General features: G+C 40.1%; 2 protein-coding genes across 4 annotated transcripts in view; one reads left to right on the top strand and one right to left on the bottom strand.

The window, feature by feature from the left end:
• LOC135515045 (ras association domain-containing protein 8-like) overlaps positions 1-4976 on the top strand; it is a 36943-nt gene extending 31967 nt beyond the window's left edge. The window contains 3 exon segments of the mRNA XM_064938854.1: positions 663-747; positions 750-791; positions 1071-4976. Coding sequence (XP_064794926.1) covers positions 663-747; positions 750-791; positions 1071-1186 — 243 coding nt within the window. The 3' untranslated portion in view covers positions 1187-4976.
• On the bottom strand, positions 226-11988 carry LOC135515043 (zinc finger protein 774-like). 3 transcript variants are annotated; one of them, XM_064938851.1, is made up of 8 exons: positions 11618-11988; positions 11230-11426; positions 10310-10414; positions 10104-10199; positions 9665-9775; positions 9367-9487; positions 8978-9259; positions 226-8372 (listed from the first exon to the last, which is right to left on the bottom strand). In XM_064938851.1, exons 1-8 carry the CDS (start codon positions 11649-11651, stop codon positions 7312-7314), a joined length of 2007 nt encoding a protein of 668 aa, XP_064794923.1. In that variant the 5' UTR covers positions 11652-11988; the 3' UTR covers positions 226-7311. The 3 variants fall into 3 exon arrangements, with proteins under 3 accessions (XP_064794923.1, XP_064794924.1, XP_064794925.1); XM_064938852.1 differs by having other exon boundaries at positions 11880-11979; XM_064938853.1 differs by having other exon boundaries at positions 8152-8281.
• Between the last annotated feature and the right edge of the window lie 1596 nt (positions 11989-13584).

The raw sequence follows: 13584 nt of genomic DNA, 5'->3' as shown, positions 1-13584 counted from the left end.
GTACACCATATAGGCTGCGTTTTGACAGGCAGCCAATACTGATCTTATTTTCACTTATTGGTCTTTTGACCAATTAAAACGGATCTTTTCACATCAGCTCTTTATCATGGCTGATCTGATTGGTCAAAAGACCAATTAGTGAAAATAAGATCAGTATTGGCTGCCTGTCTAAACGCAGCCTATATGGTGTACTCCACCCTGAGAATTGGACTGCCCGTCTAAATGCAACCAGTGTGGGCGTGAGGTAAAAATGTATTTTTAAAGAATCGGGTGGTGAGTTTTATATACAACTGGTGATGTTGAGGCCTGAAAAGAACTGCAGATCTACTCCACCAGACTTCCTTTCTGGGCCCTGGAAAACTGCTCCTTTATTAGTGGGTTTAACAACCTGCAACATGGATGTAACGGTAAACTGTCTGATTTTAAAGGTTCTTCTCAATGCAACAATTCCACCTGCAAATAGCCTTAAATGTAAAGGAATAACATTCCACAAGAGAAAAGTATAATATTTTAAACATCGTATGAATCTATAAAGTTGCTTGTTAGGCGTGAGTGGCCAGGCGGGCCCCCATCAGTGGACAAACCAAGTATACAGGGAAGTGGAACTGACAGTAGAAACTGCAGGGCAAGTAAATGACTAGTTGAGTGGTTGTTTGTTGCAGGAGAAGGAGAAGGAGTTGGAGCAGTTGACCAGGGAGCTGAGACAGGTGAACCTTCAGCAGTTCATCCATCAGACGGGCACCAAGGTCCCGTTCTACCAGCCCAGCCCAATGGCCAGAAGAATAAGACCGGTACACACAAGCATTACAAAGCATCCTGGTCAGAATGTTTTTGCCCAATCTTGGCTCAGACATTTCAAACATTGTGTTATCCAACACTACCCCCTAGTGGGAGTTAGTACACCATGTCAGGTTTTTGTAAAACTCTTTATTTGGCTAGTAATGTTACGTTTTGTCACGCCACAGTCCAATCTACACACTAACTGCTCAACCTGAAAGTAAAGAAGTATAATTTAAAATAAAAAATACTACTTAATGTAGACTTTGATGACTTCCTCCTCCCCTCTCCAGACCTCCAATCAGGCTCGCTGAAACGGCTGGGCTCCTCCCGCCTCCTCCCCAGTGACCTCCGGACTCTGCAGAGTCCAGTATCTTCAGGCCTCAACCCTGAAGGCATCTACGTCTGACCCCTGACCTTTACCTTCTGCTGGCTACTATCAGTGACCCTCTGCTGGAGTTGAGTCAGCTTCTCCCCTGGAGGATTCATCTCTTATCATCTCCATTGGAGCTCCACCAGAGGAGGCTGGTGGGAGGAGCTATAGGAGGACGGGCTCAATGTAATGGCTGGAATGGTACCAACCATTACAATGAGCACTTGCGCCGGCAGCTCATCCCACTAGCCTCCTCTGATCTTCACTCTGTCCTCCCACAATGCCATCCTTACTTCTCTCTGCTGAGTTTTCTCCATCTTCCACAAGAACAGAGACCCCCAACAGTTTTGTCAAGACTACAGGATTTAGAGTGTTTGCCTCGTTTTGGCTGTTCTGCCACTGGTGGAGAGCTCAACCATGTCCTTGCATGACTGTTTGAAAAGCATAGCATCTTTTGAGGTATAGAAGGCCCAATTTCAAACTAAGTTTTCACCTCACCTCTGTGCATTTCTCCATCTCCTCTCGAAGATTGAGTACCACGCCTGAGTAGATATGAGAAATATGATATTAACACCACCTAGCACCCTGTTACCATCATATAGCAAGCGAATGGTGCACAATCACAGTCATGTGATGACTTAACTAAACAACCATGAAGAAATCCAGATGTTTGTAGGGGTTGAGACTGAAGAAAGTCCCTTGGAGATCAGGCGATATAGAGGAAATTAAAATATCTTCAGACAACCATGATTTACAAAGACAGAGGTCTCAAAAGTCTAATGGCCATTTGTTACAGAAACATAATGGGTCAGAAAACCATATTTTACACAGATAGGCCACCTTGTGTGAGACCTGTGGTGTGTAGCAGAGCCATATCTGACTGCCTTATTTGAACAATTTTTCTGTTTTAAAGACTTTAAGAACAGTAAAGGCTGTTATAACAGATAGTTTTAGTCATGGCAGCTATGCTCCAGAGATCTGATGCACCATTTATTGTCAACACAGCAGTCTAGTGACTAATTGTTGATCAGTTTTGTGATGTTTTTTTGTGTGACTGATGTCAATAGCTGTAGAATCTGGTCTGCCACTGGGTGGCAGAATACATCTTACAAAACATTTAGCTAGGATCTTAATGTTGGTCATTTCATATTGATTATACATGCAAAAATGTTACATTATGCAATTTATGTGGTTACTCACTTTCATCGTTGGAATCTTTTAGTATGCTGTAAGTTTACCGTTGCACTTTTACTTTGGAAGGGCCTGTAGAATTTGTACTTACCACTTACATTTTTTATAGATAATGTCTTGTTTGTGTTGAGTGGTTTTCTTTTCTCATTTGTAACCTCTTGAAGAATTGTGGGTTTGTCTATTGTCTTACATGGCTAATCATTTTTATGAAGTTAAAAAGATGTCTCACATGAACCAAAGCAAGTTAGACAATGTGATTGGTAGTGGTCAACCTGAATGTACTTAATTTGTTAAAACAGAACATGCTCTGTAAATACCTTTACAGGGGCCACTGTATCTGCCGCCACTTTAAAAGTGATGCATTTGTAATGGTGAGAATTGTTATTGGACTGTATCTGTCAATAGATGGAACTCCACTCTGTGGCTCTTCAGCCTCGTGGAGAGGACTGTGTGAGATAAGAGGTTGTTGTGGACTAGTTGATACCAGGGAACCCCAACAACGGCTAAGCCGGTGGACACACGTCAAGGTCAACAGGCTGACCTAAAGCTCGTTCCATTCAGTATTATTGATGTCCTAGTTTGGATCATGAAGAAGGGTTGAGCTGTGTCGCTGAAATGTAAACCACTAACACAAGAACAATAGCTCTTAACTTACACAGCGGAGACTAGCATGCCTTACTGAATTGTAAATAATCACTACATAGTATTGCAATATTTTTACAATATTTAAAAGAATGCATAATGCTGACAAAGACAATAGTTATAAGTAATATGAATTAACTTTTGTTTTATCCTGCTACTCTGTGGACAGCTTGGTGCATGCACTGATGGCTTGGTTTCATTGATGTTTTTGTATTGTTGAAATGACTAGAGGCTTACGATGATAGTGGAGTTATAAGTATGGAAGTATAATGTTTATCACAGTGTATGTTACTGACTGCATGGCTCTGTCTTCTACAGTGGCATGTCTTGGTCCCAGACTAGTGCATTCACACATATGTCAGAATAGGTCAGAGGACATCGAAATGCAAACCGTAAACAAATAGGGTTTTTAAACCCTAAAAAGTGCCACATCTTTTGGTGTTTATTAGACACAATTTACCACTAAATGCCCAAAGATGCAGGGTCGTTCCACCTCAAAAAGCGCAAGAGGATTGACACCAATCTCCAGATTTTTCTGAAATAATTTCAGTAGTGAGTAACTGATACGATTAGCATTCCTTAAACATTATTTTGTTGAAATAGAATTTAATCTGAGAAATTAAGAATTACTCCAATTGTCCATTTTAATTCATAAGATTCAGATAATATTCAATAAGCAAAGAACCCAACGTCTGGACCAAACTTCTTCCTACCAATTAATATTTTTGGTCCAAATTGGATGTTGGGTACTTTGTGTATTGAATTTTATTGGAATCCTATACATTTAAATGGCCAATTTGGGTGCAATCAATTAGCTTAATTTTTCAGAGATAAAATTACATTTCAACAAAGTAATGTTTCAGGAATGCCGATCTTAACTGTTTCTAAAAAAACTATTTCTGAACAATCTGCAATGGTGGGTGTCATTGTTCGCTAGAATGACTCTGCACTGAAATCTCTTGGGGTAAAAATAAATCTAATCTACGCATCTATTAGGACAGTTCTTAAATGTTGCACCAACGGAATATGGTTTTCTTAGAAGTCTTTTAAGGGCCCATCTTTGTAAACATGTCTGAAATCAACGGTTTTTCAGACGCAGATTAAGGGCTGGATTCAATCTGTAGTGCTCTAGTGCGGTTTAAATGTTTATCATTTCTGATTGGGCCGACATATGCAGCGTTTACCATGAATGTGGTCTCCACAAACGCGGGAACATTGCCTTTACATCTCGATTGAGCAGCCAAAGACAGTAACGTAGGTGCAAACTGCTTCTCCAAAAGAAATCCCTGACCATACTTGTTGGCGATGTCATGGTGACATTGGCTAGCTATGCTCTGTGCAGAAACACGTCATCAGGTCTAACGGTCGTCTCACACCGTACTGCACATGTGCAGGCCTCAAATCTAAAGGCACAAAAATGTAAACGTGTTAGTTTACGATTTTGGAGTAATAACATGTTCAACTACTTAAGATATTGTCTCGAAGCTATGTTGTGCCTTTAAATTGAGAACAACTAATTAATAATTTTTCACTTCTCTCATTGACTTCTCAAACCCCAGCCTGGTTTGCTTGGTCTGTTTCACAAGCATTCCCTGGAAGTCTCTGGGTTTAGAAACTCTGTGGCGCAGCTCTTCAGCGATACGGATTAAATCCAGCCTTAAACCTAGTTTTGGATTGAGAAGAACGTTCAATGGAGAATCTCCCGTGAACAAAGTTTTTAGTCTAGGACTAGGCTAACGATGAGTCCGGGAAACCAGCCCAAAGTGTAAATGATTGGGAGGAAACTTTGCCAACATGTCAGACGGAGCTGTCATGTATGAGAATGTCATGTTCTACTTTTCCCCACAAACATCTGAGAGAAATGACTTTGCCACATCTATGACATCATTGTAATATGAAATGCTTAATACATTTAAACCAGTGTTGAAAGTTTGTCCTTGTGTTGTTTTCTGTTGTAGTGGATTTCAACTCAAATAAAAAGACAATATTTGAACTTTGACTGCAAGAAATTGTTTTGTTGTCCTGCAGCACTAATATTATGGCACAGCTAACTCATTCAATGAATGATATTACCTAATGTAAAGAAATAAGGAACAGAGGATTAGAAGCTACAATTTTGTCTGTCCAAACATGATTTTGTGTCTTGGAACAATCCTAATGCACCACTTGGATTGGTAGATTTGTTGAGTCATATTGTATATCTCAATAACCCAACAAACAAGAAAAGATGGATTTGAACCCTGGACCTCAAACTTTGCACCACTGGTTTTGCAAATCTGGGAGAGAAATGTATAGACTGGCTGGATTCAATCTGTATCAGAGAAGATCTGTGCTCAGATTTAAAGGTTATTTCCGATTGAGTCGACATATGCAGCATTTTCCGTGAAAGCAGTCTCCGCAAACACAGTAACTTGGCCTTTAAATTTTAATCGAGCTATAATGGAAATCTTCTGTGATCATTCTGCAATACAGATTGAATCAAGCCCGTTTATACCTTGCTCTAACATACGTTCTGATCTTCAACATTCTGATTGTGCCCACATTTTTAGAAGTGTAGGCAATTAAAAAGACATCATGAACCGGATGCGATCAAATCTTCCTGAAAACCTCTGGAGAAGTTGGGGATGCATTGTTTCTCCATATTTTACAAGTGTAAAGGAATCTGGAGGTTTAACTTCTTATGGCTGGGGGCAGTATTTAGTAGCTTGGATGAATAAGGTGTCCAGAGTAAAGTGCCTGCTACTCAGTCCCAGTTGCTAATATATGCATATTATTAGTATTTGGATAGAAAACACTCTGCAGTTTCTAAAACTGTTTGAATGATGTCTGTGAGTATAACAGAACTCAAATGGCAGGCAAAAAACTGAGAAAAACCCAACCAGTAAGTGGGAAATGTGAGGTTGGTTGATTTTCAACTCATTCCCAATTGAAGATAGTGGGATATTGGTCCTGTTGCACTTCCTAAGGCGTCCACTAGATGTCAACCGTCTTTAGAAACTTTTGAGGGTTCTACTGTAAATGAGGGGTTCATAAGGGCTCTTTGAGTCAGTGGTCTGGCAGAGTGCCACAAACTCGTGACGCTTGTTCATGTGAGAGGTAGCTCCCGTTCCATTGCTTTTCTACAGACAAAGGATTCTCCGGTTGGAACATTATTGAAGATTTATGTTAAAAACATCCTAAAGATTGATTCTATACATCATTTGACATGCTTCTACGGACTGTAACAGAACCTTTTGACATTTTGTCTGCCCCTAGTGAATGCGCTTTGTGACTTTGGATTTGTTTACAAAACATGCTAACAAAAGTAGCTATTTTAACATAGATGGACATTATCGAACAAAACAAACATTTATTGTGGAACTGGGATTCCTGGGAGTGCATTCTGATGAAGATCATCAAAGGTAAGTGAATATTTATAATGTTATTTCTAACTTCTGTTGACTGCACAATATGGCGGATGTCTTTTTGGCATGTTGGGTCTCTGAGTGCCGTACTCAGATTATTGCATGGTTTGCTTTTTCCGTAAAGCTTTTTTAAAATCTGACACAGCGGTTGCATTAAGGAGAAGTTTATCTAAAGTTCCATGTATAACACTTGTATTTTCATCAACATTTATAATGAGTATTTCTGTAAATTGATGTGGCTCTCTGCAAAAATCATTGGATGTTTTTGGAACTACTGAATATAACGCGCCAATGTATACTGAGATTTTTTTATATAAATATGAACTTTATCAAACAAAACATACATGTATTGTGTAACATGAAGTCCTATGAGTGTCATCTGATGAAGATCAAAGATTAGTGATTAATTCTCTCTTTCTGATTTTTGTGACTCCACTCTTTGGCTGGAAAAACTGCTGTTTTTCTGTGACTTGATTCTGACCGAACAATCGTTTGTGGTGCTTTCGCTGTAAAGCCTATTTGAAATTGGACACTGTGGTGGGATTAACAAGAAGATTACCTTTAAAATGGTATAAGATACTTGTATGTTTGAGAAATTTTAACTATGAGATTTCTGTTTGAATTTGGCGCCCTGCACTTTCACTGGCTGTTGTCAATTCGATCCCATTAACAGGATCTCAGCCCTAAGAAGTTTTTAAACCGTTTAAATTGGGTCAATCATAATCCCGCTTCTAAAATCATTATCATTATTTGTAGTCTCGAATGTCATGTGTAGACATGACAAATCTGAAGAAATGGATTGAAAAACATGTTTTGGTATGATAATCTGATATACAAAAGAGGACCTGTAAAATCATGTGTATAGTACTAGTATTTACATTGGAATTAACTCCTACATGGTTTCTTTCGATCTCTTCAATCTTTTTATGAGACTTTGTCTGTCTTTCTGTTGGACTGCTTTTGGAGAATCTTAACCGGTTTATGAACTCTTCTCATATGATTTACCATATTACCCCTTTGAGAAAATGTTTTCCCACACTCTGAGCACTGGTGAGGTTTCTCCCCAGTGTGAGTATATACGTGCTTTCGAAGAGCGTCTGAAGTAGTGAAAGACTTGGGGCATTGGGTGCAGGTGTAAGGACGCTCGCCTGTATGAGATCGCAGATGAACCATAAGATGGCAAGATGCTTTGAAACCCTTTCCACAATGTTTACAGGTGTGGGGGTTTTCTCCTGTGTGCGTTCGTGTATGCAGACGCAGTTCTCCTGAGGTAAGGAATGCCTTACCACATATGCTACATAAATAATTCTTCTCCCCAGCATGCATTCGCATGTGTCTCACTAATGCACACTGCTGGGTAAACCTCTTACCACAGATGGTACACATGTGACGGCGCTCCCCAGAGTGAATGCGTACGTGCACTTTGAGATCATAAGCACTCCTGTACCTCCGGTCACAGTGTTCACATGCAAATGGTCTTTCTTCTGTGTGAAGTAACTGGTGTTTTTTCAAAGCCCCAGGAGTAGCATATTGTTTGGGACACTGGTCACAATGATATGGCATCGTGTGAACTCCCATATGTAGCGTCAGCAGTGATGGTTTTTTGAAAACCTTCCCACACTCACATGTATGAGTCCTGTTTTGGGGTGCAGGGAATCCCTCTTGTTTCTTGTCATTCTTTTTGTCCCCCTTTCTGACCACCTTTGTTTTCTTGTCAACCTGTTTGATCTCATTCTTTTTGTCCCCCTTTCTGACCACCTTTGTTTTCTTGTCAACCTGTTTGATCTCATTCTTTTTGTCCCCCTTTCTAACCACCTTTTTTTTCTTGTCAACCTGCTTGCTGTCCTTTTCTACTTGGTCGGTCTTGATGTCCTTGCAGAGGTTAGCCACTTCACTGTAAGAGAATGGAGGTAGAGTGCAGTTAAGAACCTGGGATGGCTCGTCAGCATTCACCATTACGTTGAGAGAATGATCCAAGTTCAATTCTGTAAGGAGAAAATACAGGAGATATGATTACATAACCACTATATATATATTTTTACTTTACACAGGTAACTGACAAACTAAAGGAAACACCAATATAAAATGTTTTAAAAGGGCTTTGGGCCACCACGAGTTGGGCACCTTGGCATAGATTCTACAAGTATCTGGAACTCTATTGGAGGGATGTGACACCATTCTTCCACAAGAAATTCCATAGTTTTGTCCTTTGTTGATGGTGGTGGAAAATGCTATCTCAGGCACCTCTCCATAATCTTCCATAAGTGTTCAATTGGGTTGAGATCTGTGACCGACGGCCATGGCACAGTTAACATCGTTTCATGCTCAAACCATTCAGTTACCATTCGTGCATTGTGGATGGGAGCATAGCCATAATAGCCTGCCCAGCATTTTATACATGACCCTAAGCATGATGTGACTTTAATTGTTTAATTAAATCAAGAACCACACCTGTGTGGAAGCACCTGCTTTCAATATACTTCATATCCCTCATTTACTGAAGTGTTTATATTATTTTTCCAGTTACATTGTAATTCATATACTTTATTTGTCAAACAATGGATGAGTGACCTTTTTTTATTTTCCTTACCATCACAGGGTACTGGAGTAACCAACACTGAGGTCTCTGCAGGTGGCAGACCCTCCTGTTGCTCTGATGTTGACAGTCCTAGATCCTCCAAACATCTATCAGTGCTTTCATCCAGGATTTCATTGTGGTCTTCATTTTCACAGACCCCATTATCTATGCATTCATCTGAGTATTGCCTCCCATTGTCAGAGTTGTCTGGCTCATAGTTAATAACAACTCTCACTTTTGGAGGGAGGGACAGTGTGGACAGGATGGTATCTGCAGTGTATTTAGAGACAGGACCTGGGTAGGAGAGAACAGTTATACTCACCTATATTGCCAAGTACAAAATACAAGAGGTGTCCAATTGGACTATTTACTTCATAGCCATTATCTGGTAGGAGACTTACTCTTGTTCAGGTTTCCATGACGCTGATGGTGCTGCAGCACTGTCTTCAGTTGTTCAGGATCAAAGACAGTCTGTCCACATTCCTCCAGGACAGAGGGGGCAGCACTGAGCCACGCTGTTGTCTAAGAGGAGCAGGGCAAGGGGAATACAGCATAATAAAGAGTTCAAATACATTGTACCAGCCACTTGAGGTTCTAGACACATTTTGAAATGACCAGATACACCACTAAATTCATCTGTGGAGCCACATTACGCCATGTTCCGTCAATCTTTTAGAACGGAGATGTTTTCCTCAGTACCTGCGTGAGGTCTGGTACAGGCAGCAGCTCCTCCAGTCTGGAGAGGAACTCCCACACCAGTGTCTGCAGCGCTGTGTCATACCGAGGGCCATAGTGGACTGGAAACACCTCCTGTGAAATAACAATTTAGCATGAAATGGGTCCATTAAAGATGCACTCCAGCTATTTGGTAACTTGCATACCTGTTGAGAAACAATATCCCAAGTATAAGTAGAGTAATATACACACATGTAAGGGTGTGTACATTCAAAACATTAAGCACAATAGTGCAAACTTCAAGCGTAGGCCATTCAAGGAGTTGGTCTGATGTCGTCAGCCTCCTCCCTTAATTGTGGGAACAATGGAGGAGCAGTTGAAGTAGATGTTCAACTGGTAGCCTACTTCAGAAATATATTCAAGCAAAAGGATCATAAAGAAGTCTAGAGAGAAAGTTCCTCACCTGGAAGAAATGCTCCCTCTCAGAAGGGTCTCCCAGCAGGGTTTGGACTAGCTCCACAAAGTTAGAATCTGAAGCCTCCAATTCATCACCATGACTCTGTCATTAGGTGCAAGCAAACAAAACATCTGACAAATGTACAGGAGTGTATCTCTCACAAATAAAGTTCTCCAGTGTCTCATTCATAAAATGTTGTCTATTTAACCTACTTCTTTGTGTAAGGATTTTTCTGTCAAAGTGTGGATTATGTCCAGGTGGGCCTGGATGGTCAGGAGGTCAGCTCTGCTCGCACTGCAACACAACTCTAAAACCATCTGGAACAGAGGTGGACATGTGAAAAGCAGGACTAGGGCCAGGGTAGTCTGATTAATCAGGCTGTGATACACAATTTATTGGTACATACAGCCTGAAATGAATGCCTGCAAAATTGTGTAAGTGTTCCTTACATGCCAGAATGTTGAATAAAGTTAAATGTAAACTTACTCTACCAGTTGTCTGTGTGGTTTGTCCTTCAGATGCTTGACATTTTAGATAAAATATCCACAGGAAAGTATTGTCTAGGGCCTACTAAGGTAAAGTTAATTGTACATTGGATTTTTTTTCTCTTTCTTTTTTACAATCTTGCCATGACAATGAAAATTGTATATTCAGAATCGGGAGGACGGAGAATTTTGTGTGGAATTGTAGGGGAAAAAAATAATGAAAATATTCACACAAAAAGGTGTGGATTGTTCTCCATCCTCCCCTGATTCAGAATATACATTTTCCCATTGTCATGGAACGGTTGGTTCTTTAGCTATTGACAAGTGAATGACAAATATCCAATGTAAAACAAATGTTACCAAGGTGCTGAACCATATCTCTAAATGGTTGGGTAAACAATGATTTCCTGTGGAAATTTTTGGCGCTATAGCAGAAGGACAATCCACCAGAGAATTTTATTCAACATTCTGGCTTGTAATGAACATTTACATGATTTTGCAGGCTGTATGTACCAATGAATTGTGTATTACAGCCTGATTAATCAGACCAGGGCAGACATACAGTAATTGCAGCTAGTAGCTGCCCATAGTTTGTTCCATCAGAAGACTCTTCCCATACCAACCCTCAACATTTCCACCTCTCTCACCCTTGCTCTCAGTCCTAGAATGAGTTGGGTCCTCTGCCTGGAGCTCAGCAGCTCTGGAACCATCTCTGTCACAAAAGTCACAAACTCCTCCAGCTTCCCATATTGCATCACATTACGTTGTTGAGCCACTTGCCACATGAAAGCAGACATCAGGCGTAGAGGTGGAACCAGGAGACGCAAGGAGAAAGAAGGGAGATCTGTCACCGAAGAGAAGAGGAATTAACAGATAAACAAATAAATTCCATAACTCAGCTAGTTAATATTACAAGAGATGTGTAGGCTATAGGACATATATGAATGGTCCATGTAAAAACAAAACAAAAATGTAATGAGTCATGACATCATTTTTCTACATTTAGCTACTTGGCTACATTTAACACAAACTAACCTTGTTCTGATGCTGGATCAATAATGTTATCCATAGATAGTTTGCAAAGAAAAATAGCCACTGGAACAAGCTACTATTAGCTAGCTAAAGAGTTTGATGCTAAGGTTAGATAGTGACCAAGCCTAGAATATACACTAAGCGCTTACAACGTGGCTAAAAGGTTGATATCTGCATGCAAGCTAGCTAATACTATACTAGTTAGCTAGCAAACTAAACCCGTTTTCTATAGATAGCCAACATTTGCACATGCAATTACATTTACCAAAGATATTCTACTCATCTATTGGTGATTTTACTGACAACAAACAAATCATTGACATCGACGAAGTACTGTACTTCCGAGTGATGTTTAAAAACAATCCTTCAGAATAAAGGTCCTCATTTAAAAAAGAAAGATGCATACCACAAAATTTTATTCTCTTTGTATTTAGTCATTGCAATATATAATTTAGTTTAATTGAGGGTTTATAATATTGCCCACTAAAATAGCCTAATTCTCCCAACCTGCTGCGTAAGTTCTCCCAACCTGCTACAAAACTGTTCCTGTATACCACCTAGTCCAAACCCTGACTGAGACAGCTCCACTTCCGTAATTAAAATGCATTATAACGAAATATTATAAATGGTATATATTTTTGTTTCAAATGTCAACAAAATTGCTGTTACTGTCCTCTTACCATCTTACCAAGAAAATTAGACAGCTCATCATTGTGGATAAGACTTGTCCAGCCTGCTTACCTTGTCAGACAGATGTCAAAGTCATCTGCAGTTTTCTGGGGAACAGCCTCTTATCCATTAACATTATTTAATATGGATGAAAGTAGAGCTAGCCAGCTTGTAGCCCTAAATGACAGAAATGAGTTACAGTTCAAGTTGGAAGTTTACATACACTTAGGTTGGAGTCATTAAAACTCGTTTTTCAACCACCCCACAAATTTCTTGTTAACAAACTATAGTTTTGGCAAGTCGGTTAGGACATCTACTTTGTGTATGACACAAGTCATTTTTTCCAACAATTGTTTGCAGACAGATTATTTCACTTATAATTCACGGTATCACAATTCCAGTGGGTCAGAAGTTTACATACACTAAGTTGACTGTGCCTTTAAATAGCTTGTAAAATTCCAGAACATCATGTCATGGCTTTAGAAGCTTATGATTTGAGTCAATTGGAGGTGTACCTGTGGATGTATTTCAAGGCCTACCTTCCAACTCAGTGCCTCTTTGCTTGACATCATGGGAAAATCAAAAGAAATCAGCCATGACCTCAGAAAACATTTTTGTAGACCTCCACAAGTCTGGTTCATCCTTGAGAGCAATTTACAAACACCTGAAGGTACCATGTTCATCTGTACAAACAATAGTACGCAAGTATAAACACCATGGGACCATGCAGCTGTCATACTGCTCAGGAAGGAGACTCGTTCTGTGTCCTGGAGATGAATGTACTTTGGTGTGAAAAGTGCAAATCAATCCCAGAACAACAGCAAAGAAACCTGGGAAGATGCTGGAGGAAACAGGTACAAAAATATCTACTTCCACAGTAAAACGAGTCCTATAACGACATAACCTGAAAGCCCTCTCAGCCAGGAAGACGCCACTGCTCCAAAACCGCCATAAAAAAGCCAGACTACGGTTTGCAACTATACTTGGGGACAAAGATCATACTTTTTGGAGAAATGTCCTCTGGTCTGATGAAACAAAAATAGATATGTTTGGCCATAATGACCATCATTATGTTAGGATGAAAAGGGGGTGGGGCTTGCAAGCCGAAGAACAACATTCCAAGTGTGAGGCACGGGGGTGGCAGCATCATGTTGTGGGGGTGCTTTGCTACAGGAGGGAGTGGTGCACTTCACAAAATAGATGGCATTATGAGGCAGGAAAACTATGTGGATATATTGAAGCAACATCTCAAGACATCGGTCAGGAAGTTAAAGCTTGGTCGCAAATGGGTCTTCCAAATG

The sequence above is a fragment of the Oncorhynchus masou genome, chromosome 26 (assembly GCF_036934945.1).
Source record: "Oncorhynchus masou masou isolate Uvic2021 chromosome 26, UVic_Omas_1.1, whole genome shotgun sequence".
Taxonomy (NCBI): Eukaryota; Metazoa; Chordata; class Actinopteri; order Salmoniformes; family Salmonidae; genus Oncorhynchus; species Oncorhynchus masou.
This window is presented reverse-complemented; position numbering and strand designations above follow the sequence as displayed.

Coding starts and splice junctions, on each gene's coding strand:
- LOC135515043 (XM_064938851.1), bottom strand. CDS start 11,651: ATGGATAACATTATTGATCCAGCATCAGAACAAG. Junction 10,200..10,309: donor AAAAATCCTTACACAAAGAA/GTAGGTTAAATA, acceptor ACCTAATGACAG/AGTCATGGTGATGAATTGGA. Junction 9,260..9,366: donor TCATGGAAACCTGAACAAGA/GTAAGTCTCCTA, acceptor TCTCCTACCCAG/GTCCTGTCTCTAAATACACT.